Source organism: Onychomys torridus, chromosome 23 (assembly GCF_903995425.1).
Source record: "Onychomys torridus chromosome 23, mOncTor1.1, whole genome shotgun sequence".
NCBI lineage: Eukaryota > Metazoa > Chordata > Mammalia > Rodentia > Cricetidae > Onychomys > Onychomys torridus.
In genome coordinates, this window is record NC_050465.1 from 33125667 (window position 1) to 33151384 (window position 25718).

Genomic DNA, 25718 nt, shown 5'->3' on the forward strand with positions numbered 1-25718 from the left:
AATAATAGTTTTAAGTACTTCATAGACTAGCTACAGGATAGATCAGCAAAAGTTAGCTGTTGTTAGTTAGTTAGTTAGTTAGTTAGTTAGTTAGTTAGTTCCTGGATCATGGAAAATTCATCACAAGAATCAGTCATTACTGTCAATATCACTATTACTATTTGGAAAATATGATTGTTGAGAGAAAAATAAATGAAAACTACCTTTGAAAAGTCTAATGATATCCATGTGTGTGATTCATTACCTTTTAATAAAATGGCTATGTCAGGATTTGTTTAAGATTATTGCCTTCTTCAGAATGTCGTACACATAGGCCACTGGAGACCATCAAAGAAACACATATTTTTAAATTTCTAATCATTAGTTTTAGCACATTTTGCCACAAATTACATTCTTATCCTCATACTCTTTAATATGAAATCAAGTACTCCACTCTGCTGAGTTTTCCCAGAAGATGCAATCCTTGAGCTCTTACAAGAAAATTTCCACAGGGAAAATATCTGTAAGTAAATATGTAAATATAATGGCCCATCTTGACCTCTAGGCACACAGCTGGTAAAGTAGTTGAAAAAAATGATTTACACTGTTTTTTACTTATGTATTAAAATCTAGTTGTGAAGGTGCTATTCAGATACAAGATGCCAAGGAGTAGCAGTTAATCTGTTAATGCAGCTTCTAAGTCATGGAGCATTCATCGTGGTGATGCAGAATGGTCCTCTCTTCCCTGTGTTGGGACAGAAATCCCACAAATCAGCATGAAAGGATTGAGAGGGACTGAACCCTGAATTATAGGCCTAAAAACCCTGGAAGAATCACTTCTTGTGAACTAAGAGAGAAAAAAAGTAGAGGACTTACTTCCTGTCTCAACTTAACTGCTAAGGGAACTGGAGATAGTTCAGCAGTTAAGAGCATGTGCATAATTCTTGGGTCTAGTTCCTAGCACCAATATGGTGGCTTGTCACCAGCCCAATTCCAGTTCCAGGGTATCTGATGCCCTCTTTCTGAACTCTGAGGGATTTCAGGCACATACATCCTGCACATACATAAGTGCAGGTAACACAATCATAATACATAAAATAAAAATAATAATAATAAATTTTAAGGGCAAACAAGACTGAACATATATTAACTAGCTGAGTCTGTGTTGGTGAACGTCATATGCAGCAGAAAAACATGTTTGGAGATTCAGTAATGTCTACATTATAAGAGTGTTTTCAGCCACTCCAACATTCTTAAGAGGCTAATGTTTCCCGACCATCTTTAGGCTATTGGTCTTAAGTGTAAATTGAAATTCATTTCTTTTAAAAGTGCTATTTGGCTGTAAAGGTAATGGCTGTGAATGTGCATGACAAGAAGATACTGCTAAGTTTTTAATCCTTTGCCCTGAGCCTGGAAAGAGTAAGAAGACAGGGAGGGGGGTGGGGGCAATGTTTATGTCACTCAAAACAGAGCTGCAGCTGTTTTGCATCAGAGGAACGGTTTTAAAACTGTATAAACCTTAGTTCAAAATACCTAAAACCTGGCTTCCTGTGCATTAAAAAGGAACATCCACCTTCTTAAAAATGGTTTTAAGTTATTTACTGACCAATGTTTTAATGAGGCCATGATCTAAAGTTTTAATCACTAAAGATAAGGCTCTTGATGCCTTTGAAAAAAGTCCAAAATTTTCCAGCAACTGAGCAGCTGGATATGATTAAAAATGTAAATAGGCTCAAGAGATGGATTCCATTTCCAGGGCCTCTGTTTATGAATCACCCACCCAGAGACATAATTTAGTGGAAAGAGAATTTCCTTCTAAAGCAAAAAATAAATTAAGTCCCAGGAATACTGCACAGTCACCAGCCTTAGCCTGCACTGTTGTGTGGCACAACCAGGCTCAGCCTTCTTTGCCATGAAACATTTGTAATGTTGGTGTGTAATCAGCAAATGTGGGCTTCTCTGGCTTTCATTTTCATAGGAAAGGAAAATATTAAGACTGCCTTTCCAGTAACTGCAACTTAAGCTCCGGATCTTGTTTGGCAGATGAGAGATCTTTTACCCAGGAAGCAATATGCTTGGTGGTAAAATTGAGCATGTTACTTAAGGGTGCTCAAACAAGAGTAGGCCGGTCAGCTGTTTACTTGACCTCTGTGACCCAGATGCAAGTGTTTGCTTTAAGGATCAAGATAGAATCCACTTTGATCTGGTTGGCACAGAGACTGCACAGGGTAGTACAGGAGTCACCCAACAAGTCACCTAACACCAGTCAACAACCCTTAATCTTCCCACCCAATGAGAACAAAGATAAGTGAATATTAACCCGGGTAAAACTGAGTTACCTGAAATCAGGGGCTCTGGCTGAAGCTGAAGAGAAAGGCAAGTTATTTCAAACAGTCCCTCAAATACTCTGCCAAATATATACCTGCCAAACACACACACACACACACACACACACACACACACACACACACACACACGTGCTACTGTCCTGGTCATGACTGTTTTTCCTTACCCTCCCAGATAATGTGGTGTTGAGAAGAGCAAATACATAGATAGTATTAATATGTAAAAAGAATTGACATTCAAATCAGACTTGAAAGGTCTGTTAACTATTAATTCCTAAAACTAATATGAATAACATATTACATGAAACATAAAAAGAATAAACTATAAAGACTGCAGTGGCCTTTATTGATCATACCTGAATTGCAATAACATGACTTATACTACTTCATCTTTTTATCGCCACCCTTGCTATGCATCATCTTTCTGGACACTGAGTAGAAGCCATGAAGGATAGGCCTGCCATCACCATCCCCGCTTCACTGACCTCCTATAGAACAAGATCACAACTGTACATGGGACACAGCCAACTACTCAGACTGTCCTGAAATATCCTGGTATATTTGTGAGTCAGCAGTGTGTTTTGATATAACTAATCAAATTATTTATTTAACTGGTCCTTTTAAACTTTGTTGTAGAAAGCTAACCTAGAAATAACAAAGCAAAGCAGAGCCACAACCAAACACCCTGCAGTCATCTTCCTGGGAACCAGCTTTGCTCTCTTCCTTCTTTGAAGACTTATGTATAAACTTTTACTTCACAGTGTCTTTTTTTACCCAGAGAGCTACTTGCCTTGTTTTTTGGTCTTGGTGTTGTGTTTACTTCAAGACAAAGTCATGGTAACAACGTGACACTACATGGATTCTGCTGCAGTGGAGTTACAGAGCCCCTTACACTTTGACTTATTGGGCTACCTTTACTGCTAGGCCATGAGCCCTAGCCACTGAGAAATATATGTCTCATTGCCCAACTAAAATTTAAAGATTAAAGAAACAAAAGGTTATTGCTGATTGGGTAATACTATCTCTGAGAAATCACTGAAATGAGAGGTAAATTTCTACTCCTATTGGGAAGGAGAGTAGCAAGCTAATAACTGTAAAAATTCAGATTTAACTATCCCTTAAGTGCTTTAAACTTTTCCCTTACTGCTAAAATGCAAAATTATTTTCATAGAAAAGTAAAACATAAGTTTTAAAATACCTTTTTACAGGACTGAATTTGGACAAGACAACTTAATTAGCCAATTACTTTTCAAGAGGCTTTCATAAATTAATTGAAGCTTTAGTGGTTATGAAATCACTGAAACAGATTAGAAAACCTAAAGAATTTTAAAATCATTTTCTCTCCACTCCAAACCATAGTTTTATGGAAACTTGAAACTTTGAAATGGCAAGATTGTATAGAGTAGGTTTATTTTGTAATTATAATTCAAGCAGAAAATACAAAAGCTAAACCATGTTCACTATCAGGCACAAAATAAAACTGAGCAAACACATGCTTCCTTTTCTGTCTTAGGAGTGAATATATACAATAAAATAAGGATGGGTTCTCAGTGCTTTTAAAGATGCCCAGACAGTTCCCAAACAATAACTTGTTTTTCTTTCATGTTTTCAACACCAAAAGATATGTGATTTGAGACTGAAATAAATAAAAAACAAGCAATACAATACCTAAGTTTAAATTTAGAAAGCAAATGCTACATTCCATTGATGAATCTAAAATCTAACCAAATTAATACAATTTATTTTTGAACATTTTTAACTTAGTTTTACTTTGCAAGGAACACTCTCTCTGGGCAATCAAAATGTTCCTCAGTTGTGGTTAATATATGCTAGCACTACCATGTACTCATCAAACCGGACATTTAGAAAGGCCAAATGGTCAATTAATCCTTAATAGAGCATTATCACTGAGTACCTGCAACATCTTTTACTAAAGTTTAGCTTCTGGGTTAAGAAGATAAATATGAATGTGAATGACTAATTATAAATGAATGTTGTTTTCAATGTTTATATAACAAAGCAGCTATTTCTCAGCCTTTGGGATATGATGAAGTATATAACAACATAAAACTTCTGTTAATACACACGGTGATGTCTAAATTAGAAAGTAACTCATTATTGATAAAAAATATTTAAATTTTCATTCTAGAAAACTCTACATTGTCATCTTAAAATCACATAAATCAAAGTACTTTAATGTCATAGTTCTTCGTTTTTAATTAAAGAAAGAAATGAATTATCTTCCTATTTCCAATCTTTTTCAGCATGACTCTTGGCCTCATCTGTCTTTCTGTTCTTATCACCCAATCTCTGTGGAGCCCTCAGAGCTTTAGGGAACCATATCAGAGCTTGATCTGTGTTCCACAAGCTCCTGCACATTCCATTCATCTACCTGGAAAATATGCTGCCCTTTCAGGGGACAGAGGGAGTGTAGAAATAACACAAATATAATACTCATGTGTGAAATTCTCAAATACAAAATATAAAAATTTTAAAAAGAGTGAGAACCTTTAATTACCTTTCTTTTACCAGTACTGAAGACTGACCCTAGGATTTCCAATTTGTAGGCAAATGCCCTACCACTGAGTAGCTTTATTTGAGACAGAGTTTCATTACATTGTTTAAATAGCTTTTGAATTCAAATTGTTGGCAGCCTCCCAAAAAGCTTCTACCAGCATCGTCCATGAGGTGCATGTCTCAACAAATATCTCTGAAAAGAGAATGGGAAGGGGGGAAACAGGAAGAAGAGAAGGAAACTGAGAGGAAAGAAGATAGGTAAGTCAAGCTGGTGGCTCAGATCTGTCATCCCAGCTCTTCAGAGACTGAGTCAAACAGATGCTAAGGCTGGCACATCACAAGTTCTGGGCCCACCTGGGCACCAGCATCACTTAAGATTAACCGAGTTACCTTAGTGAAACCTTGCCTCAGAGTAACGGTAAAAGGGGGGGGGCAAGGATAGAGCTCAGTGGTGGAGCTCCTGCCAAGCATGACTGTGACCCTTCTTCACTCTCCAGTACCCTAAAATACTAGTTCCAATAATTTTTCTTTGGGGGGGAAATGACTGGAAATATAAATGATCACAAGATTAGAAATGTATTTATATTAATCATCAGCAAAGTATAGACACTGGAAGACACTTAAATACACATACCAATACAAGTCCTTAATATTTGTAATGGGAACAGTTAAGTCATGTACATATTGATAAACTCCTATTCAAACTAAGCATTGGGAAATAGAAATCATAGCTCTTACTTAAAAGTGACAAAATCAGAAAGATCCAGTTTGTGTTTTACTAAAACTTGCATTACTGGGCTTCCTAAATAAAAAATAGATACAGCCAAAAGTTTGTAGAGATGGAAAGAAAGCCATATTGGTATTAAGGATGTTTCAAACATATTCCAACATTTATTTGGGGCAACTGTTTCCCAGGGATGAATTGCTTCACAATAATGAGGTCAAACACACTAGAAGGTTCTCTAGAGGCCTTTTCTATTCAAAAGGTCTTTCAAAATGAAGTGGGAGTGGAAGAAGAGGCTAGGGACTGATTCCTTCATGAGCCAAATGCATTCTCGGAGCACTAACATCTGTTTCAGTTTACATAGTTGAAGTATGACATTGCACATGGAAATTAAACCCAGGCACCATGCCGAAAACGCAGCCTGTCTGCAGAAGAGATGCATCTACAGCTGGAATTGGTATGTCCACCTCCTACAGAGCATAATATCCTGTGAGCCACCAATGACCCCACTCTCAAAACCCAAATGTCACAAACCATCATCCTAACTCTCATGAAATTTTTATAGTAGAGAGAGAAAAGGACAGGAATATGGTTACAACATGGAGGCATTCTAGAATTTAAGATACTTTTCTCTAGAAAGGGGATTTAAAAACTTTTATCTTTATTTATTACTTTAGACTAAGAAATTCCAAGTCTATTTCATTTCATCAAGTTTGTTTATTAATTGGGTAAATAATCATACTTTTCAACTTGATAATCAGATCATTTCTGGTAGATACAGATAGGCAACCCTTCTAACACAATGATGTACCTCTACTGCCCCCATGTGGTAGTCTTATATTTCTACAGTTGTAGTTCAAGTTTTTTAAACAATAGCTTCATATTTGATTGCGTTTTCATCACCTCAGATTTCAGATAGGAAAGGACTTCTAAGGACTTGAAGAACGTAGGATTTATTCACAGATAATTTTCATAGTAAAAAATTAATAGATTAATAGTAAATAGGAGTCAACAGCACATTATCTTGTGTCAAAACATGAGCAAATAGAGTATGATTGTGTAGCAATTCAAGAGTTACTGTAAAACTGGATGGCAATGAGTTCCCACTCATCGAAAGTATTTCAGAGTTGTGAGCAGAAACTAGGAAGGTTCAAGGAAACATTCACAGACACGAACTGGGAAGCCATTCCTACTAGAAAGAAGCAAACTGAAGAAAGCACAAGTTGCTAAGTAAAGGTAGACATCTCGAATCATCATAGAAGCTCATCGATCAGGAAAAAGAAAAGATATTACAAAGGTAGATCAAATAGTTTATGGCAGGCTCTTATCGCCAAGGCAATAGGCCTTAATTAAGTCTATTACCCTCTAGTCATAGTCATGCACCGTGCGTTTGTTCCAAGGTAGACCTACTCTCCGGTTCACATGGGCATAAATTTGCATGAAAATAATTTGTCTCCAAAACTAGAAGCATCCTAGTAGTCCGTGTCCTCTAATCTTTCACTCTGGCGAGATAACTTAAAACTACAGAGCCCTGAAATCAAAACCAGCCAATGACCGCGTCTCCAGGAGAAAAATTAAATAGACATCTAGAAGAAGAACAAAATGGAGTTTGCACGGATGAGAAACCTTTCCTTGGTGTTTTGCTGAGGCATTCTGTTCTGATGAAGTGCACTTTGAGGGTGAGAACCTCACAGAAAGCAAAGAAACTCAGCCTCACACAGTTTCAACTCAAGCTCTACTGCAATCATCAGGGAAAGGCAGGGTCATGACCTGCTGCCCGGTGAATGAGTCTCAGGGGCAAACATGAACCTCCAGAACTTGATCTCTATTCTCAAAAACGGATTGATAATTTTAATCACTTAATGTAGGCTAGATTTTATTGGATACCTTTTTTTTTTAACGGAGTCATGGAACACCACAAAGAATAAAGAATCCTCAGTCCTCAGTCCTCAGTCCTCACACACGCGGAGTGACCGGGAAATTTACATATAGAGGAAATGACAATTCTAAAAAGAGCAGTAAGGTTCACACTGTCACTGAATTTGTTTTCCTCTTTGTGATGCTGTAGGCCCAGACTTCACTAATCCTGGTGAAAGCAGGGTTTCCCATCCACCGCTCTTTAGAAGTGCACAGAGCCCTCCCACTTCTAAACCGCTTCCTGCCACCTTAAAGATCCCTAAGAGGGATTCATTGGCTTCAGCGTCTGCACTAGCTGTGGTAACACTGCTGCAGAGCCTGTCCGGAGAGTTCATGTGGGAGCTGTGCTCTGCCGCTGGGCAAGTGCCCCGGCTGGGTTGCAGGAAGCCGGGGTGTCCCAAGTCTGGGAGCCAGCCAGCTCTTGGAGGAGTAAGGGTCAGCGGGCTCACTGAGAGCTTGCTTCAGTTTGGGGCCCCAGACGAGTTAGCGGGCAAGTCAATTGCAAGAGTACCAGCTAGTGACCAGGGTCACCGGTGAACGTCAGACCCAAGTGTCTGGGGCGTTAGAGGCGGAGAGTGGGGTGACCCGATATCCTTTGAGCTTCTCTTGTGAAATGATGGAAGGAAGATGCAGGACTGAGGAGGGTGCGGATAGTCAGAACCGTCCGACAAGTGCTGAGTTAAAACTGGCTGATGAGGCTCAGCCGACTCTAGGGCCTTCGCCTCATCCTGTCCATGATCAGTCATCGATCTAGTCGTCTGATCTAGAGCTGTTCCTAGTGCAGTCGTTTGGAGCTCAGGCCCAGTGCCTGGCACTGAACCACGCCCTTAAACGTCTTCTCATACCAACCAATGTGTCCATTTCACAGACAGGGAATCAGTACACAGAAGTGAAATATAATAACTTGTCTACGGTCCTGCAGGAAGTGAGGAGGTTGAGAAGGATGTTGAGCCACTGGTCCAGTGCTAGGAAGGCTGAACATTGCCAATGCCTTCCCAGCTTCCTGGAGAGTCACACTGATTATTCCATGTTCACAGGCGACACAACAGTTCTCCAGCTGGGACCGCTGCCAGAGTCTTCCTCGAGGAAGACACAGTGTTCTCCACAGGCACCATGCTCCAGTGCAAGCCACTGATAGATGCAGAAAGTTGGGGATGGACCACAGGGAAGGTTTCCAAATGGGTACAGAGGATGACAGGAAACCGAAGGCCTCCCTGCCCCCGGAAAACCTCATAAGACGCCCAGACTCTCTGTCACCTGAGCTCCAGCCTCCCACAAACTGCCGCATGAGTGGCTGTCCTAACTGTGTGTGGGTAGATTATGCAGAAGCTCTGCTGAGGCACTACCAGGATGGTGGGGAGAAGGCCCTGGCCATTGTAGAGGACCACGTGACTGATGAGACCCTCAAGGCCTTCCTCAGAATGGAGATCCGGCTCTGCACACAGAGTGGAGGCTGAGCCAGTTTAAGTGAAACTCCTTGCCGTGGACAGACGCCACCCTTTAGAAGCAGCAGGGCCACTTTTTTCTTGAGTCTGGAAGACTATACATGTCTGCCTGGAATACGAATTACTGTGTAACAACTTCACCTCCTAATAAATTCTCTGTGACAACTAAAAAAAAAAATCTCTAAGAGCCTAAATGGGTTCAATCCAGACAAAGCCCCTAGGAGCTATTTGCAATTGATAGCTACTAGAAAAGGGGAAATCAGTTTTCTCCTACTGAGTGTCACTGGGTATATCAACCACACTCCAGGGTGGGCCCCATGCCCAGGAATACTTGGCCAACACAAACTGAAATGAATGTTTTTGGGGAGAGGGATTGTTTATTTGTTTTAGGAGGGTGCTTGTTTCCAAGGGTGCTTTTTGTTTCACTTTTTTGTTTGTGTAGTGTGTGTGTGTGTGTGTGTGTGTGTGTGTGTGTGTGTCTGTCTGTCTGTCTGTCTATCTGTCTGTCTGTCTGTCTTACTGGGTTTTTGTTTTGATTTCCATTTTTTGTTCTGTTTTGGAATTTTTTGTGGAGGAAGGAAGTATGAAGTTGGGTGGGTGGGGAGAAAGAGTGAAGAGTTTATAGAAGGAGGAAAGTGTGGTCAAAATACATTTTTAAATGTAGAAAAAATAATGTCTGAGAAATTTTCTTTTAAAAGTCTTTTGCCCCCTAGTGGCCACTGCTTAGCCAAAGGAAACAAATATTAAACAGAAAAGTCTTTATGTTTTCTTTTTTATTCTTCTCTCATATAGTATATCCTGACCTCAGTTTCCCCTCCCTCCTCTTCTCCCAGTCCCCAACCCACACACACTTTCCCTCTCCCCCAGATCCACTCCTCCTCTGTTTCCCTTCAGAAGAGGGCAGTCCTCCCAAGAATATCAGCTAAATACAGCATAACAAGTTACAATAAGACTAGGCACATCCCCTCATATCAAGGCTAGATGAAGCAACCCAGTAGGAGGAAAAGGGTCCCAAAGCAGATGAAAGAGTCAGAGACACCCCTGCTCCCACTGTTAGGAGTTCCATAAGAGAATCAAGCTACACAACTGTAACATATTTGCAGAAGACCTAGGTCAGTCCCATGCAGGCTCTCTAATTATTAATTCAGACTCTGGAAGACACTATGAGCCCTGGTTAGCTGATTCTATGGACCGTGTTCTTGTGTTGTCCTTACTCCCTCTGGCTCCTACAATACTTTCTTCCCCTCTTCCTCAGCAGTCCCTCAGCTCTGCCTGATGTCTGGCTGTGGGTCTCTGTATCTGTTCCCATCAGTTGCCGAATGAAGACTACAATAGGTTCCTATTTATGAGTACAGCAGAGTGTCGGAAATCATTTCATCCTTTCCTTCCTTTCTTCCTTCCTTCCTTCCTTCCTTCCTTTCTCTCTTTCTTTTTCTTTTATTTTTTTCTGGTTCTATTCTAGTCTCCGGGCTATCCATTCTCTGGATCCTGGCCCTCAGGGCTAGGCTCCCTCTAGTAGCATGGATCTCAAGTTGGACCAGGCATTGATTGGCCACTCCCACAAGTTCTGCACCATCTTTACCCCCAGCACATCTTTCAGTCAGGACAAATTGTAAGTCGAAGATTTTGTAGCTGGATTGGTGTATTAGTCATGGTTCTCCAGAATCACAGAACTTATACAATGAGTGTGTGTGTGTGTGTGTGTGTGTGTGTGTGTGTAATTAGTTGGAAAGATGTACAGACTTCAGTCCAACTAATCCAGCAATGGCTAGCTGTGAATGGAAAATCCAAGAATCTAGTAGTTGCTCAGTCCCACAAGACTAGATGTCTCAGCTAGTCTTCTGTATATACTGGAATCCCTAAGAAATAAGTTCCAGTGCCATTGAAGAAACTGATGTGCTGGCAAGGCAAGAGCATCAGGCAAAGAAAAAGGAAATCTGCCTTCTCCCATTGTCCTTCCAGCAGAAGGTGTGGCCTGGATTAAGGGTGTGTTATCCCATCTCAAGATCCAGATCAAAAGCCTTTGTCTTCCAGCCTCAAGATCCAGATCACCAGTGTACCCTGTTGTTCGAATCTTAGACAGTATTATTAATAGAAAACTCAGAGCCAGCTGTCAGGGTGAAGGCTGAAATATCAAAGAAGCAGAGCAGCCACAGCCAACCTCACCTCGCCAACTCCATAGCCGATCCTGTTTCCACGAATCCTCAGATTGAAAGCATCTGAGTCCTCACCCAAAAGGGTCTGAACTGCTTTAGTTCCTGTTTCCTCACACCTTAAATACCTTTCTCCACCCTGCCATCACTTCCTGGGATTAAAGGTGTGTGTGCTTCCGGATACTGGGATTAAAGGTATGTACCACCACTGCCTGGCTCTGTTACCAGTGTGGCCATGGACTTGCAGAGATCCAGGCAGATCTCTGCCTCCCCGGTGATAGGATTAAAGGTGTGTGCCACCACTGTATGGCCTCTATGTCTAATCTAGTGGCTGGCTCTGCCCTCTGATCATCAGGCAAGCTTTATTAAGGTACACAATATATCATCACCACAGTGCCCTCCATTCTGGATTGTAGTTCATTCCAGATATAATCAAGTTGGCAACTAAGAATAATCATCATAGTTGGTGTCCCAGTTGCTCCACTGGAAGCCTTACCTAGCTACAGGAGACAGCTGGTTCAGGCTCTGTATTCCCTTTACAGAAAAGTATTTTTAAATACATAGGTAAGACTCAAATGAGCCTCCTGCCTCAGCCTCCTACCTGATGCTTCCTATAGAGAACTTGAGCACTCAGGAATTGTATATATAGAGGGGTCCTAGAACTATGCCCCATGAAGACCCAGAAACAACTACAACCCATTTCATGTGAATAAAACCGCTAAGGGGTATTTCTCTTTCAGGTCACATGTAAACTCACTTAAGAAACAGAGCACTCGCGTCGGGGGGGAGGGGGTGACACACACCTTTAATCCCAGCACTTGAGAGGCAGAGGCAGGTGGATCTCTGTGAGTTTGAGGCCAACCTGGTCTACAAATCGAGTTCCAGGACAACTAGGACTGTTACACAGAAAAACCCTGTCTCAAAAAATCAAAAAGAAAGAGAGAGAGAGAGAGAGAGAGAGAGAAGAAGAAGAAGAAGAAGAAGAAGAAGAAGAAGAAGAAGAAGAAGAAGAAGAAGAAAAGAAAGGAAACAGAGCACTCAGACCCAGTATCTATTAACAAGTCACTGTAGCTTGCAGGTTCAGTTCCTGTAACCTAAATCTTAGGTAGGAGGTTCTGGTGGATTCCAGGCTTTGGAAACCTGCTACAGTTACTTGGGATTTCTCTCAGACTTTTTCACACAGTTTCACTTTGAGATGCTGCCTAGGTGTCTTGAGATTTGAAAGTTATCAATTTAATTTGACTTGATTTGACTTGATTTGATTGCTCATCCCATCTATCTCATCTAACTTGCACAGGAAGCACTCTCTTAAAGAGCCCTGGAGGTCCTTCTTCTAGGGACATACTCAATTATGGAAGAGATAAGACAAATCAGGAAAGCCAGAATTGCAGCTTCCTCATTAGATATTTTGTGGTGTTCACGGTGCACCCCTGTTCAGATGCAATTTGTAAGTGAGTAGTTGTTTTACCGTACTACTGTCTTAGCTGGTGTCCTATTGCTGTGAAGAGACACTACATTCCACTCCCTGGCCTCCATAGTCTTGTAACCATAGCATAACACAAAAATGCATTTGTCCAACTTTAAAAGTCCCCATAGTCTATCATAATCTCAACACTGTTTAAAGTACAAAGTACAAAGTCTCTTTGAGACTCAAGGCAATCTCTTAACTATAACCTGCTGTAAAGTCAAAATCAAAAACTGATCACAAATTTCCAACTTACAGTGGCATGGAATATACACTACCATTCAAAAATGGAGGAAATACTGAGCGAAAGCAAGAGAGGAAACTAGCAGGACAAACTCCAAACTCTGCACTTCCATGTCTGATAAGAAAATGCTCCTCAGATCTCCAGCTCCTTTCTGCTTTGTTGAGTACAACATACTTCTTTCTCTCAGGCTGGTTCCACACTCTGTTAGCAGCTCTCCTTGGCAGATATACATGGCTCTGGCATCTCCAACATCTGTGGGGGCTCCAGCAAAATCCAGGCTTCACTTTCACAGCTTCATGCAATGGCCTCTTGGGGTCTCTGTACAGGGACCCCCTGCCACACACCTGGCCTCAGCAGCTTTCCTTAGTCATGGAGAGAGAGCCCACAACCCTTTTTTTATATCCTTGACTCTAAAGCTAGAACCACATGGCAGAGGCTGCCAAGTTCTGTTGCTTGCTGGGGCTGGAACTTGGCCCCTCATCCAATTACATCTTCACCGGCTTCCTGGTTTTGGTGGTTTCCTTCACTGCTTAAGCTTTTCTTTAATTCCTTTTCATAAAATGGAAGGTTGGCTAAGTAGGATCTTACCCTGAGGTCACCACTCCCTTTACCCCCATTTAGCATTGGGCTTTTCTTTAATCTTTTTATTGTCTTGACCACTGGACTTAGCTATATTATACTTCCTGGTGCTCATTTTCTTTGCAAACTGTACATCTTGTATTTTTCCTTGCTCAGATTGCTCCTTTTCATTATAGATCTGCATAAGAGTGACCACTGATAACCACATGGCAGAGTCAATGCTAGGCTGTCTTGAAATTTCCTCTGTCTGCAAACACTATTAATTCAAAAACTCCTCAATTTAACCTCAGCAGACTTTTAGGTCAAGTGCAGAAAGCAGCTAATTTCTCTACCAAAATACCACAAGAATGGTCTCTAGGCCATTTAATATTCTTCTCCTCTGAAACGTCTTGAGCTGGGTCTCCACTGTTCAAAATACCCTCAGCACCACTGTCTTCCATGATCCTACTAGTATGGCCCATTAAGCCCCACTTAAGCATTCCCAGTGCTTCTAATCCCAAGTCCCAAAGTCCACATTCTGCCAAAAAGATGCATGGTCAGGCCTGTCAAAGCAATACCTTGCTCCCTGATACCAAATTCTGTCATAGTCATTGTTCCGTTGCTGTGAAGAGATACCATGACCACAGCAACTCTTATAAAGGAAAGCATTCAATTGGCTCTCTTACAGTTTCAGAGGTTTAGCCTATTGTCATCATGGCAGGGAGCCTGGTGGCATGCAGGCAGACATGGTACTGGAAGAGTAGCCTGAGTAGCCTATGAGTACTACATTTGGATCCAAAACCATCAGGAAGAGAGAGACACTGAGCCTGGCTTGAGCATTTGAAACCCCAAAACCCACCCCCAGTGACATACTTCCTCCAACCAGGCCACATCTGCAGCAGGAGTCTCAAGAGTTCTTATTAATAAAATCAAACCTGAGGCCAGTTATTGGGGTGAATGCTGGAAGATCAGAGAAGCAGAACAAGCCACAGCTTCCTCACCTTGCCAATTCCTCAGCTGATCCTGTTTCCTCAGACTGGAAGCCTCTCAGTCCTCATCCAGAATGAATCACAGCTGAACTGTGCGGCTCCAAAGCCTAAAAGCTTAACCAGCCAAATGCTTCTAGTTTCTGGTCTTCACACCTTATATATCTTTCTCTTTCTGCCATCACTCCCTGGGATTAAAGGTTCACTTTCTGGGATTAAAGGTGTGTCACCATGCCTGGCTGTTTCCAATGTGACCTTGAACTTGCAGAGATCCTCCTGGCTCTGCCTCCTGAGTGCTGGGATTAAAGGCATGTGCTATCACGGCCTAACCTCTATGTTTAATATTGTGGCCATCCTGTTCTCTGACCCCAGATAAGTTTATTAGCGTGCACAACATTTCAGGGGACACAATACCACCACACACATCTCCTAATCCTTTCAAATAGTGCCACTCCCTATGTGCCTATTGAGGTCCATTTTCACTCAGACCACACCAGTGATGGATGTTGAGATACTTGGCATTCTTTTTTTTTTCCAGTCTAGTTTCCAATAGAGCAGCCATAAAAAGTTAACATAGAAAGATCACCTACTGAGAGCAGAAAGAGAAAATGCTCAATTATGTCTTTGCCCACAGACTTTACAATATGCTTGTTAATGTATTTACTATAGACAGTGATAAATTTGATTTGTGGTTGCTCTAAGTAAACTAAGTAAGGTGTGATCCTCCTGCCTCTGCCTCTTCAACATATCTTACTGGCCTATTTGTAGTTGATGCCCACTGGCAAAGGAATAATCAGCTTTCCCCAGTGAAGTGTTACTGAGTACATTGACCACACTTCAGGATAAGCCCCATCCATGCCCAGGAGTAGTTGGCCAACACAAGACAAACCCCATGGTATTTTTGTGGCCTTTTTGTTCTGTCAATTTTGTATTAGCATTTTTTATGTTGTTGATTTTTCACTTGTGTGTTTGACTTTTTGTTTTTGTGGTTTTGTAGGGGGGTTGTTTTGGTTGAGAAAGAAAAAGAACATAGAATTAGGTGGGGAAAAGCATGATGGAAATATATTGTAAGAAGTGCTTTAATTAAAAATGCATATAAAAATGTGTATTTTATAAGCCAGTTAATCCATTAAACTGACATTTGATTAAAAATAAAGGAAACAGTAAAAAGTAGCCCATCATATATTAATATACTTCACCCACCCCAAACTCTCCTGTCCAAGAGTATCAAGAGAATGTTTCCATTTGCCAGAAATATTTCAATTCTCATGAGACAATTCAGTTTTGTGGAAAAACGTTATCCTAGCCCCAAACTATGTTGAGATGTAGACATCTAACTCAGACATTCCGAAGAAGGAGACTATTAAACACAGTCATGGTGATGCATGCCTGCAATTCTCAGGAGATGGAGGCAGGAAGACCAGAAGTTCATACTCATTTTCTGTTACACAGTGAGCTCAAGGCTATCCTGGGTTATATGAAACTTTGTCTCAGAAAAGTGAAAAATGAAAAAAAAAAAAAATAGGTGAAGGTAGCAAAACAAAGGCTTACAGTCTGAAAGGAGATTCAGGCACATCTGTGAGAGAAAAAGTCACCAGATACAAGAAAAGTTTGTAATGTTTTTATTTAATTAAAACATTATGACATCATTTCCCCCTCCAACCCTCCAGTGCCCCCTCTCTGTTCCCTTTCAGATTCATGGCCTCTTATTATTTAATGATTATTGTTACATGCATATATACAAGTTAATAAATGTATAAATCAACATTCTGAGTCCGATTAGTGATGTTCACATGTAGTTTTTAGGGGTGACCACTTGGGTTTGGATAACCATTTAGGGGGCTCATCTCTTGGAAAAACTAATTCTCCCTCACTTAGAAGTTTTTAATTGCTTGTAGCTCTCCTGTGGGAAGGTGCTCTGTGTTATTTCCTCCATTAACATTGAATGTCCACTGGTGTTTTCATTGTTCAGGTCTCGTTTAGACAGCTGTATTTTTAGATTTTTATGGGTATAGCTTCCCTGTCATATCTAGAAGACACAATCTTGCAGCTGACTTTCTGATCCTCTGGCTCTTACATCTTTCTGCTCCCTCTCCCACCATGTTCTCCGAGTCTTGAGTATAAAAGTTGTATTTAATAGCTGTATCAGCTGGGACCAGGAACTCTGCAGACAGCTGTTCTCTGAATTTTAACCAGAGGTGACTTTCTGTAATAGTCTCTGCTTCGAAAGGAGGTATCTTTGATGAGGGAGAAGATAACACATATCTATAGATGTAAGAACTTGTACTTAGAATGCAGCTAGAAATTAAACTGGCCCTTTGTGTGTATATGGTGTACACGTATATACAGAAGGAAAAAAAGAAATTAAACTGGCTTAGGAAAGTGACTGTAATAGATACTCCTCCAAGATCTAAAGCCTCACCAGCCAGGGTGATCAGCTTGGTTTACAGTGCCAGCATGATTCTTCTCCCATTGAGTGGGCCTTAAGTCCTGTGAGACAGCTGTTGGTGACCACCAAGATGTAAGGCCACTATTGCACTTTTATCTTTCCATGATGGCCATTGTTGTGGTTTGTAGGTTTTACAACTGGGTAGGACTACTGAATACTTCCCTCCCTTGACAGCTTGCAAAGCACTGTCTGGGGTGATAAAAACTAGTCCTTAGGGAGGAGGCTTTTGTGTCAGATCCAACTTTACTCTTCTGAGTCTTCCATGCCAAGTGTGTGGTGTGTGTATATAGCAACAGGAATTTAACTCCAACTTTTAAGAGGCAACCAAGGGCAATGGCAATAGCCTGTATTGTTTTGGGAGTCTCCTGGACTCCCCTGATCAATAATAACTTGAAAAGAGATTTCTTGTGCATGGCACTGAAGTTTTTGTTAGATAGTCTATGACTCTTGGGGTTAGTGTTATTATCACAAGTAGCATAGTCTCACTTAAACTATATACATAAACCATACACATGTATTTGTATATCTTATATGTAATTTTAGGTTAAAAAATAATATATTCCTTATGGCTTTTTCAAGCATCCTCAGTGTAACAAGAATTTTTAGGCACAGGAGTCATAGCAGTGGTTCTCAGCACTATTTTCAAGCTGTTCCTAATCACATGTCCTTCAAAAACCCTTGACATTGAAATTGCGTTGTTATTGCAGATTCACTTATTGGCCAGAGCACTACTGACAGCTCAGAAGACTGGTTTTCTATAGTGTGAACTGTCAGGAGATCATAGAATTTCTCCCCCTTGGCCAGTGTGTTGGTTAGCATTCATCTCTGTGACATTAGTATTACTGTTTTCCGGCGTGCCCTTTACTTTTCTCCTCTTTCGTCTCTCTCTTCACATTACCATTGTACTTACATGTTATGCCCTTTCTCCACTGAAACCTTAGCATAAAAAAAAATCCTGTTTCTTACTGATAAGCCTATTATTCCTGGCCCTTAGTTTAATAGCTCTGTACTAAGGCAATTGAAATAGCATATTTTATATATTTTAATCTACTACCTTTAGCTCTGTAGCTACATTGCAGAGAATTCTTTCTTAAGCAGTAAAAAGAAATATATTCTTCAATGATACTTTTAAATCTTTTGTTTGAATTATGGACTCAGTTATCTGAAACTGTAAATCAATTCCCCACAAATCTTAGTGGTATAAAATAATAACTATTACTTTACTTATAATTATAGATCTCTATAATGTGTGCATTAGAGTAGCTAAATGTGATATTCTCTTGAACAAGAATGAAACGTCCAGAATGATTCTTGTCACATGTCTGGGAACTTGGTGTTAACTGTTAGATGGGATCCTTTGTGTTCTCCCTTATGTCTCTTTTCTAACGTGGTCCCTCATCAGTCAGGAATTTGCATAACCCAGAGATTGTTTCTGACTTAGAAAAGAAGTAAAGTAAATCTTATGTCACAGGCTCCAAAAGGAGTACGACCTTATGCTAATCAGAGAAGGTTATAGGATCTGAGCATGATGCTCACACCTGTGATCCCAGCACACAGGAGGCCGAGGCAGAAGGATCTGGAATTCACTGTCAGCCTGGGCTTTATATGAGACCCTCTAAAAATGAAATCTTTCTAGAAAGCAAATATCAAGGCAGCCAACCTCAATTCAAAATTAATGAGAAAAGACTGTTGTTTCTGGCTTTTCCAGACAAAGCTTCCTAGTCATATTACTATAAAAAAACAAACAAGAAAAAACCCCACAGGATATTGAAAGACTTGCTTCAGCTATCTTCAGAAGCAACACAGTCTTAATATACAGCTGCTTCACATATGATATTATTAAACTTTCATGATCATTTATTAAAAGGAAAAAACAATATGTCTGAGACATTCCTTAAACTTCCTCACATTCAGAGTCAAACTCATCTATATCACCTTTCACCTCAGAAACACCAATAGTCATATTCTTTCTTTTGGTTATACCTAATGGTGGAAACTGAAAGCTGAAACAACCAATGAGCATTATATATGTCCCTAAACAGAAAGATTTGTTGACTAAAATAGCAAAGGTTTATAGGAAATACAGAAGACACAGCCTATGCAGTCAATAACAACATGACCTCTAATCTTAAAAGACAATGAATGAATATGCCATCAATTAAAGATGCCATGATTATAAGATATGACCAGAGATGTGAAACCATTTCTTAGACTTGAGAAACATAGTAATGGTTTTAGGTAGATCATCCTACAGCTCTGCTTTAGCCAACCAGCACATACACCTGAAACTTCTTGTTTTAATGAAAATGTTTTGTTGTGGGATAATCTTTTTGTACACTGTGAAGATGTGTCTCTGCCAAGTCACCTTCTGATTGGTTTCATAAAGAGCTGAATGGTCAGTAGCTAGACAGGAGAGGATAGGTGGGACTTCTGGGCAGAAATAGGAACTCTGGAAAGGAACCAGAGAGGTGGAGATTCACCAGCAAGATATGGAGAAAGTTGAACATAAGGTATGGAGGAGAATGCTAATGTAACAAGCCACATAGCAGAATGTAGATTAATATTAATGGGTTGATTAAGTTATAACAGAACATGGGGTTTGGGGAGAGTGAGAGAAGAAGAGAAGAGAGAAGAGGGGTGAAGGCAAAAGAAGGGACCAGGAGCCAAGACCAGAGGACCAGGAGAGGGACCAAGGATCAATAGGCCAAGGAAGTGTATGGCCAAAGTGACTGGATTATATAGTGACCAGAAACTGGGGGAAGGGAAGCCCAGCCCCTGGGCTGGAGAGGTGTAGGGTAGGGGACAGGAAGAGAAGCCCAGCCCCTGGGCTGGAGAGGTGTAGGGTAGGGGACAGGAAGAGAAGCCCGAGGATGAGTGGGGAGAGGAACCACAGGTCCTAAGTAAGCTTTGTCTCCAGTTTCTTTGGGTCTTGACAACTATAATGAGGTCTTTATAGAGACTGTCTGGTTCACTGAATCTGCCACATCTGGAACAGTATAAGGAATTCAAAAGAATATACAGTCTTTATCCACCAAGTTTCATCTCTGTGCACCATTACAGTTTCTACCATGGCACACTAGAGAAGAAAGGTAACTTGATAAGCACAAAATTCTCATAAATAACCATGTTACATGAACTAGTAGATAATATTAATGCATATCATATATGACACATACTTCAGAGATCCATTAACACATGCATTGAAACTCTAATGCACGGTGCTCACTCTCAGCATGGTAAGGAATAAGGAAAGCAACAGGGAGCATATAATGGATGCTACCTGTGAAGAGACATTTTGTTTCCTTTTTCCCTTAAGTCAGTTATATTTAGTTCATAGTCCTAAAATGTTTAACTATTGTAATATCAATGTTATGTGAGACAGGCACACTCTTGTAAAACATCAATTTTATTATAATTCATATATTTTTATTCATCATTATGCAAGCTGATTTTTAACATTGGGAATAATGTTTTAAAGATGAAAATTGGGACACTCTTTTCTTTCACCTAAAAGAAATTTTAAAAACATGGTGGCCATAAGGTCTAGAACAATGAAAAAAACACATGATATTTAAACATGTTGTATGTAACTGTGACAATCAGAGTCATCTTTTTCTGGAAACATATATTACACAAAAGAAGGGCAGGGCAGGTATCTTAATCTGTGGCTGGTACGATGAGGCATCCCAGTTCCTTGGACATTCTGTGGGTTGGCCATTTTTGGGTTGGTTTTCTTTTGCAATAACTGTTCCCATCACCAAGTCAAGAAGCCTCATTCCTTCTTAAGCATTTTTTAAAATTTTTTAAAATTTATTTATTTTACATCCTGATTGAAGTTTCCTTTCCCCCCTCTCCTCTCATTCCCTCTCCCCACCTCCCCTCTGCATCTCCCATCCACTCCTCCATTTCTTTTCAGAGAGGGTCTCCCATGGATATCAACCAAACATGGCATATCGAGTTGTGGTAAGACTAAGCACCTCCCTTTGTATTAAGGCTGGGCAAGGCAACCTAGTATGAGAAATAGGTTCCCAAAAGCCAGCTTAAGCATTAGCAACAGCCCCTGTTCCCACTTTTAGGAGTACCACAAGACCAAGCTACTATCACATGTATGCAAATGGCCTAGGTCAGTCCCATGCAGGTTCCCTGGTTGTTGGTTCAGACACTGTGAGCTCCTACGAGTTCGGGTTAGTTGATTCTGTGGCTTTTCTTGGGATATCCTTGACCCCTCTGGTTCGTACACTCCTTCCTTCATCCCTTCAGCAAGATTCCCTGAGCTGTGCCTGATGTTTGGCTGGGGGTCTCTACATCTCTTTCCATCCATTGCTAGATGAAACCTCTCTGATGACAACTGGGGTAGGCACCCATCTGTGACTATAGCAGAATATTGTTTGCCATCTGTGATAGTTTTAATGTAATTGGCCTCCATAATTTCATAGGGAGTGGCACTATTAGGAGGTATGCCTTTGTTGTGGCCTTGTTGGAGGAAGTGTATCACTCTTGGGGTGAGCTTTGAGGTTTCCTATGCTTAAGAAACTACCCAATGTCTCAATCAACTTCCTGTTGCCTGCAAGTTGTAGAACCCTCAGCTCCTTCTCCAGCACCAGGTCTGCCTGCACACTGCCATGCTTCACCATGATGATAATGGACTGAACCTCTGAAACTGTAAGAGAGCCAATTAAATGTTTTCATTTACAAGAGTTGCTGGTCTTGGTGTCTCTTCACAGCAATAGAACCCTAAGACAGCATCATTACATTGATTTTTTATTTTTCTTCAACCATGTTTGGTTCTATCCTATGTCTCTGGGACATCCAGCCTCTAGGTCTTGGCACTCCAGGCAGTGTCAGGGGTGGACTCATTCTCATGGCATGGGTCTCAGGCTATACCAGTCATTGGTTGGCCACTCCCACAATCTCTGTGCCATCTTTACCCCAACACATCCCTAGACAGGACAGAGGTAAGTCAAAGGTTCCATGTCTGGGTAGGTGTCCCAATTCCTCCACTTGAAGTCTTGCCAGGTCACAGGAGATGGCCAGTCCAGGCTATGTATCCACTTTAGATTCCTGGAAGTTTCCCTTGCACCAGGTTTCTACTTGATCCCCAAATGCCCTCTTCTGGTCATCTCTTTTCAGTACTCTTCCCTATTGGTGAAATTATTAAGGCCACTCCACGTAGTTAAAAGGGAGGTTTATTTTTGTGGTGTAATTTACAAGTGAAGAGATAGGTATCAAGGTCTGGGAAAGGTGTAGCGCAGTCTGGCCGTGTTCTCTGGAGAATTATACTCAGTCTACCTTCAGCATCCAGGGTCCAGGAACCAAGAGAGCCGGCCCATCCGAATCTCAGGTCTTCAGGGTCCCCTCTTGGCCCTGCCTTGTAGGCATGACAGTTACCAAAGCCTCAATGAGGGTTGGAACTTCCAGGTGGAATGCTGGAATGGCTACCCACTACACTTCCTCACCACCCACCCCCAATCTGATCCCTCATATTCCCATTCCCACTCTTCTAGCCCAACCATGAGGTCTCTTCTTTTTCCCCTTCCCAGGGATATCTGAGTGTCCTCCCCTGCTTGCACCCTCATTGTTATTTAGCTTCTTTTGGTCTGTGAATTGTAGCATGTCTATCCTTTACTTTACAGCTAATATCCACTTATAAGTGAGGACATAGCATATTTGTCTTTCTGGGTCTGGATTACCTCACTCAGGATGATTTTTTCTAGTTCCATCCATATGCCTTCAAATTTCACGATGTCATTTTTCAAACAGCTGAGTAATACTCCATTGTGTAAATGTACCACATTTTCTTTATCCAGTCTTCAGTTGAGGGGCATCTAGGTTGTTTCCAGGTTCTGACTACTATGAATAATGCTGCTATGAACACAGCTGAACAAGTGTCCTTGTTGTATGATTGAGCATTCCTTGAGAATATGCCCAAGGGTGGTTTAGCTGGGTCTTGAGGTAGATCAATTCCCAATTTTCTGAGAAATCACCATATTGATTTCCAAAGTGGCTTTCATTCCCATCATCAGTGAGGGAGTGTTCCTCTTACTCCACATCCTTTCCAGCATAAGCTTATGGTTTTGATCTTGGCCATTTTGACAGGTGTAAGATAAAATTTTCCTGATGACTGAGGATGATGAACATTTCTTTAAGTGTTTCTTGGCCATTTGAGATTCTTCTGCTGAGAACTCTCTGTTTAGATCTGTACCCTATTTTTAATTGGATTATTTGGTTTTTTGATGTCTAGTTATTCTTAAGCAACTTAAACCAAGCTCACCATACAGTAAAATAACTGAAGTCAAAGCTGATTTGGTCATTTATTTTCTTCATTGTCTCAGAATATAATAAGCATATATCAGATTTCTAAGTTTCCAAGAAATCTTAAAGGATTTATTACACAGATATAATGTGTAATATTATGGGGGTGGGGGGGAGGAACAGCGGTACTAAGTTCACTGTGTTCTTCCACCAAGAAAAGGTAAATCATAAATTATGAAAAAACAAACTCTTTAAATCTGAGGTAAAACTCAATAATCAGTGTCTCTCTCCCACAGCTCTGTCTCCCAAAATAATGAAGATTTTTAGTGTTTCTCATGCGGTTAAACCAACAAAAAGTAAATTTCTCTCTGTTTTTTTGCAATTGTCATGCCTAAAGCTGTTTTGACATTTGAGAATATATATTTTTAGCTATGAATAAACAAGAATTTGTGGCGAATTTCAAATGTACCAAGCCTCTGCTCCTGTTAAGATTAAGATATCGGTGGCTCTTCCTTAGAGGTAGTTCAGAGCCAGCACAAATGGCAACTATTATTGACAAATGAACGGCTCAATATACAGACATCCCCTACTATGAAGGAACCATGAACATAATGCATATGAAAAATGTTAGAGAGGCATCAACATCCTCAGAATTCAGGGATAAAGTCAAAAAAACTGAACAACCTTAGCGAATCTGACGTCCATTGCAGGGTGCACGTTTTGTTGTTTTTGTTGTTGGGGGGGGGGGGGGTTCGGTTCGATTTGGTTTGAGATAAGGTTTCTCTGTGTAACCCTGGCTGTCCTGGAACTCGCTTTGTAGACCAGGCTGGCCTCGAACTCACAGAGATCTGCCTGGCTCTGCCTCTGCCTCCGGAGTGCTGGAATTAAAGGCGTGGACCACCATTTTCAATCCTGGACTACGTCGCCAAAGAAAAGAACTTGGCGCTGAGAGTTGCAGAGATGCTGCAGGAACTTAGCGATGCTCACAAAAACGCCACAGAATGACAGCTAAGAAGCCCACTTTAGTTACTTCTGCGTCTAAAGAAAGTGCTCTTTCTAAAAAAAAAAAAAGCAATCGAGGTAGAATTGGCGCGGGGTGATTGCGTCATGTCTCTGTCGCTCAATCACAGAGACAGAAAGGGCGAAGCCTTCGGTAGGCGGAGTGGCGCTCACTTCCGCTTCTGGCCGAGGCGATGGAGTCGGGTTGAAGAGACGGAAGAAAAAGTATTTTGTATTAAATAGCCCTGAAGGTATCTGGTATGATCTAATTTTTATCGGTGCCTGTTTGGCTTCACTCTTTCTACAAGCATCTTCATTTGACAGTGCCCAAACTAAAGATGGCGGCGCGGGCGCTGAGCGGACCATAGAGTCTCGGGGGCTAGAGAGGCGCGGGCGGACCGCGGCGGGCAAACACGCCCAGGCTCGCCGGCTTGGGAAGGAAGTCCGCAGTGGGGCCGGCTCTCGGCGGTTCCTGCGACTGCGCGAAGATGGTCGAGGAGAGCGTGCGCGTGGTTCGCTGCGGCGGCAGCCGGCTGAACTTCAGGAGGGCCGTCTTCTCGGCCGATTCTAAGTATGTGGACTGCCGGGGTGCCGGGCACCGCGGGCGGGGACGGGGCTGTCGGGCGTGGCCCGTCGCCAGTGCGCGTCTGCACTCCGCATGCCCAGACCCGGAGCTCCCGGGGCAGCCTGGCCCAGCAGCGGCGTGGGTGAGCCTGGGCTCGCCGGCCGGACCCTACCTGCCCGGGGATGGGAGGCGCAGGGACGGGTCGCTTGTCTGGACTGGACCAGGCCCGCGCGGCTGGAAAATGGTCCAGGCTGTGTATGGTTCGGTCCAGACTCTTGGTACGAAACGTTTTACATCTCTACACCTTTAATGATTTAACCTTCTCCCCTCTTCCCGGAGAAAAGCATCATTATTACCAGACTTTTTTTCTTTTCTGGAACTTTACATAAAAACCGATGTTAGAGCTATGGGAGATAATCAGTGTCTCTCACACAGTTTGGGAAGAATGAAATGTCTGTACGTACACAACTTTCACTGCAATGCCTGGCCTCAATAGCTCACTGCATGTCAGATGGCATCCTTGCTGCTACGTTGTATCATCTAGAAGAGATGCCTACTAGTAACTACTAAGTATTTACTCAGTAATTTTTTTTATTACTTAGTATTTATTTATTCAAAGCATTCTGACTAGAGATTCTTAGTAAAAATCCATTATATTTTAGAAGGTTATTTATGGACGGTGTACTCTCTCACAATAACATGCCCATGGGTGTATGGTAGCTGGTTGTTCAATGCATGCGTCATGGAAGGAACTTTCACACACACACAAGTCAAGGGTTTTTGTAAGATAATCCTTACATAAAGGATTTTGTTGACTTTGTTTTATGAAATAAAGAGGGGGAAAAATGGGCTTAGAGGAATTGTCACAGTTCTGCCCCTTCAGACTCATTCTTGATCCAGTTTTTACCTTATCTGTGAGAATGAGGTGAATGGTCCATTTCATTTGCTGAGTCTGATGGTTCGGTTTGTTGTTTTGTCAACTGTTTTGTGTATAACTAGCTGAGCTGACCAAAAAAAAAAAAAAAACCAGGACAAGAAACTCACTGTACAGTGAAGAAAAGTTAGTAGCAGATGTTTCAAACCCAAGGTGCTTTTAAGGCTATATAGTGAGAAAGATGGA

General features: G+C 41.4%; 1 protein-coding gene across 1 annotated transcript in view; it reads left to right on the forward strand.

The window, feature by feature from the left end:
• The first annotated feature begins 24266 nt into the window (after nt 1-24266).
• Wdr75 (WD repeat domain 75) overlaps nt 24267-25718 on the forward strand; it is a 33142-nt gene continuing 31690 nt past the window's right edge. Inside the window, exon 1 of the mRNA XM_036173141.1 lies at nt 24267-24604. Coding sequence (XP_036029034.1) covers nt 24522-24604 — 83 coding nt within the window. The 5' untranslated portion in view covers nt 24267-24521. The remainder of the gene's footprint in view (nt 24605-25718) is intronic.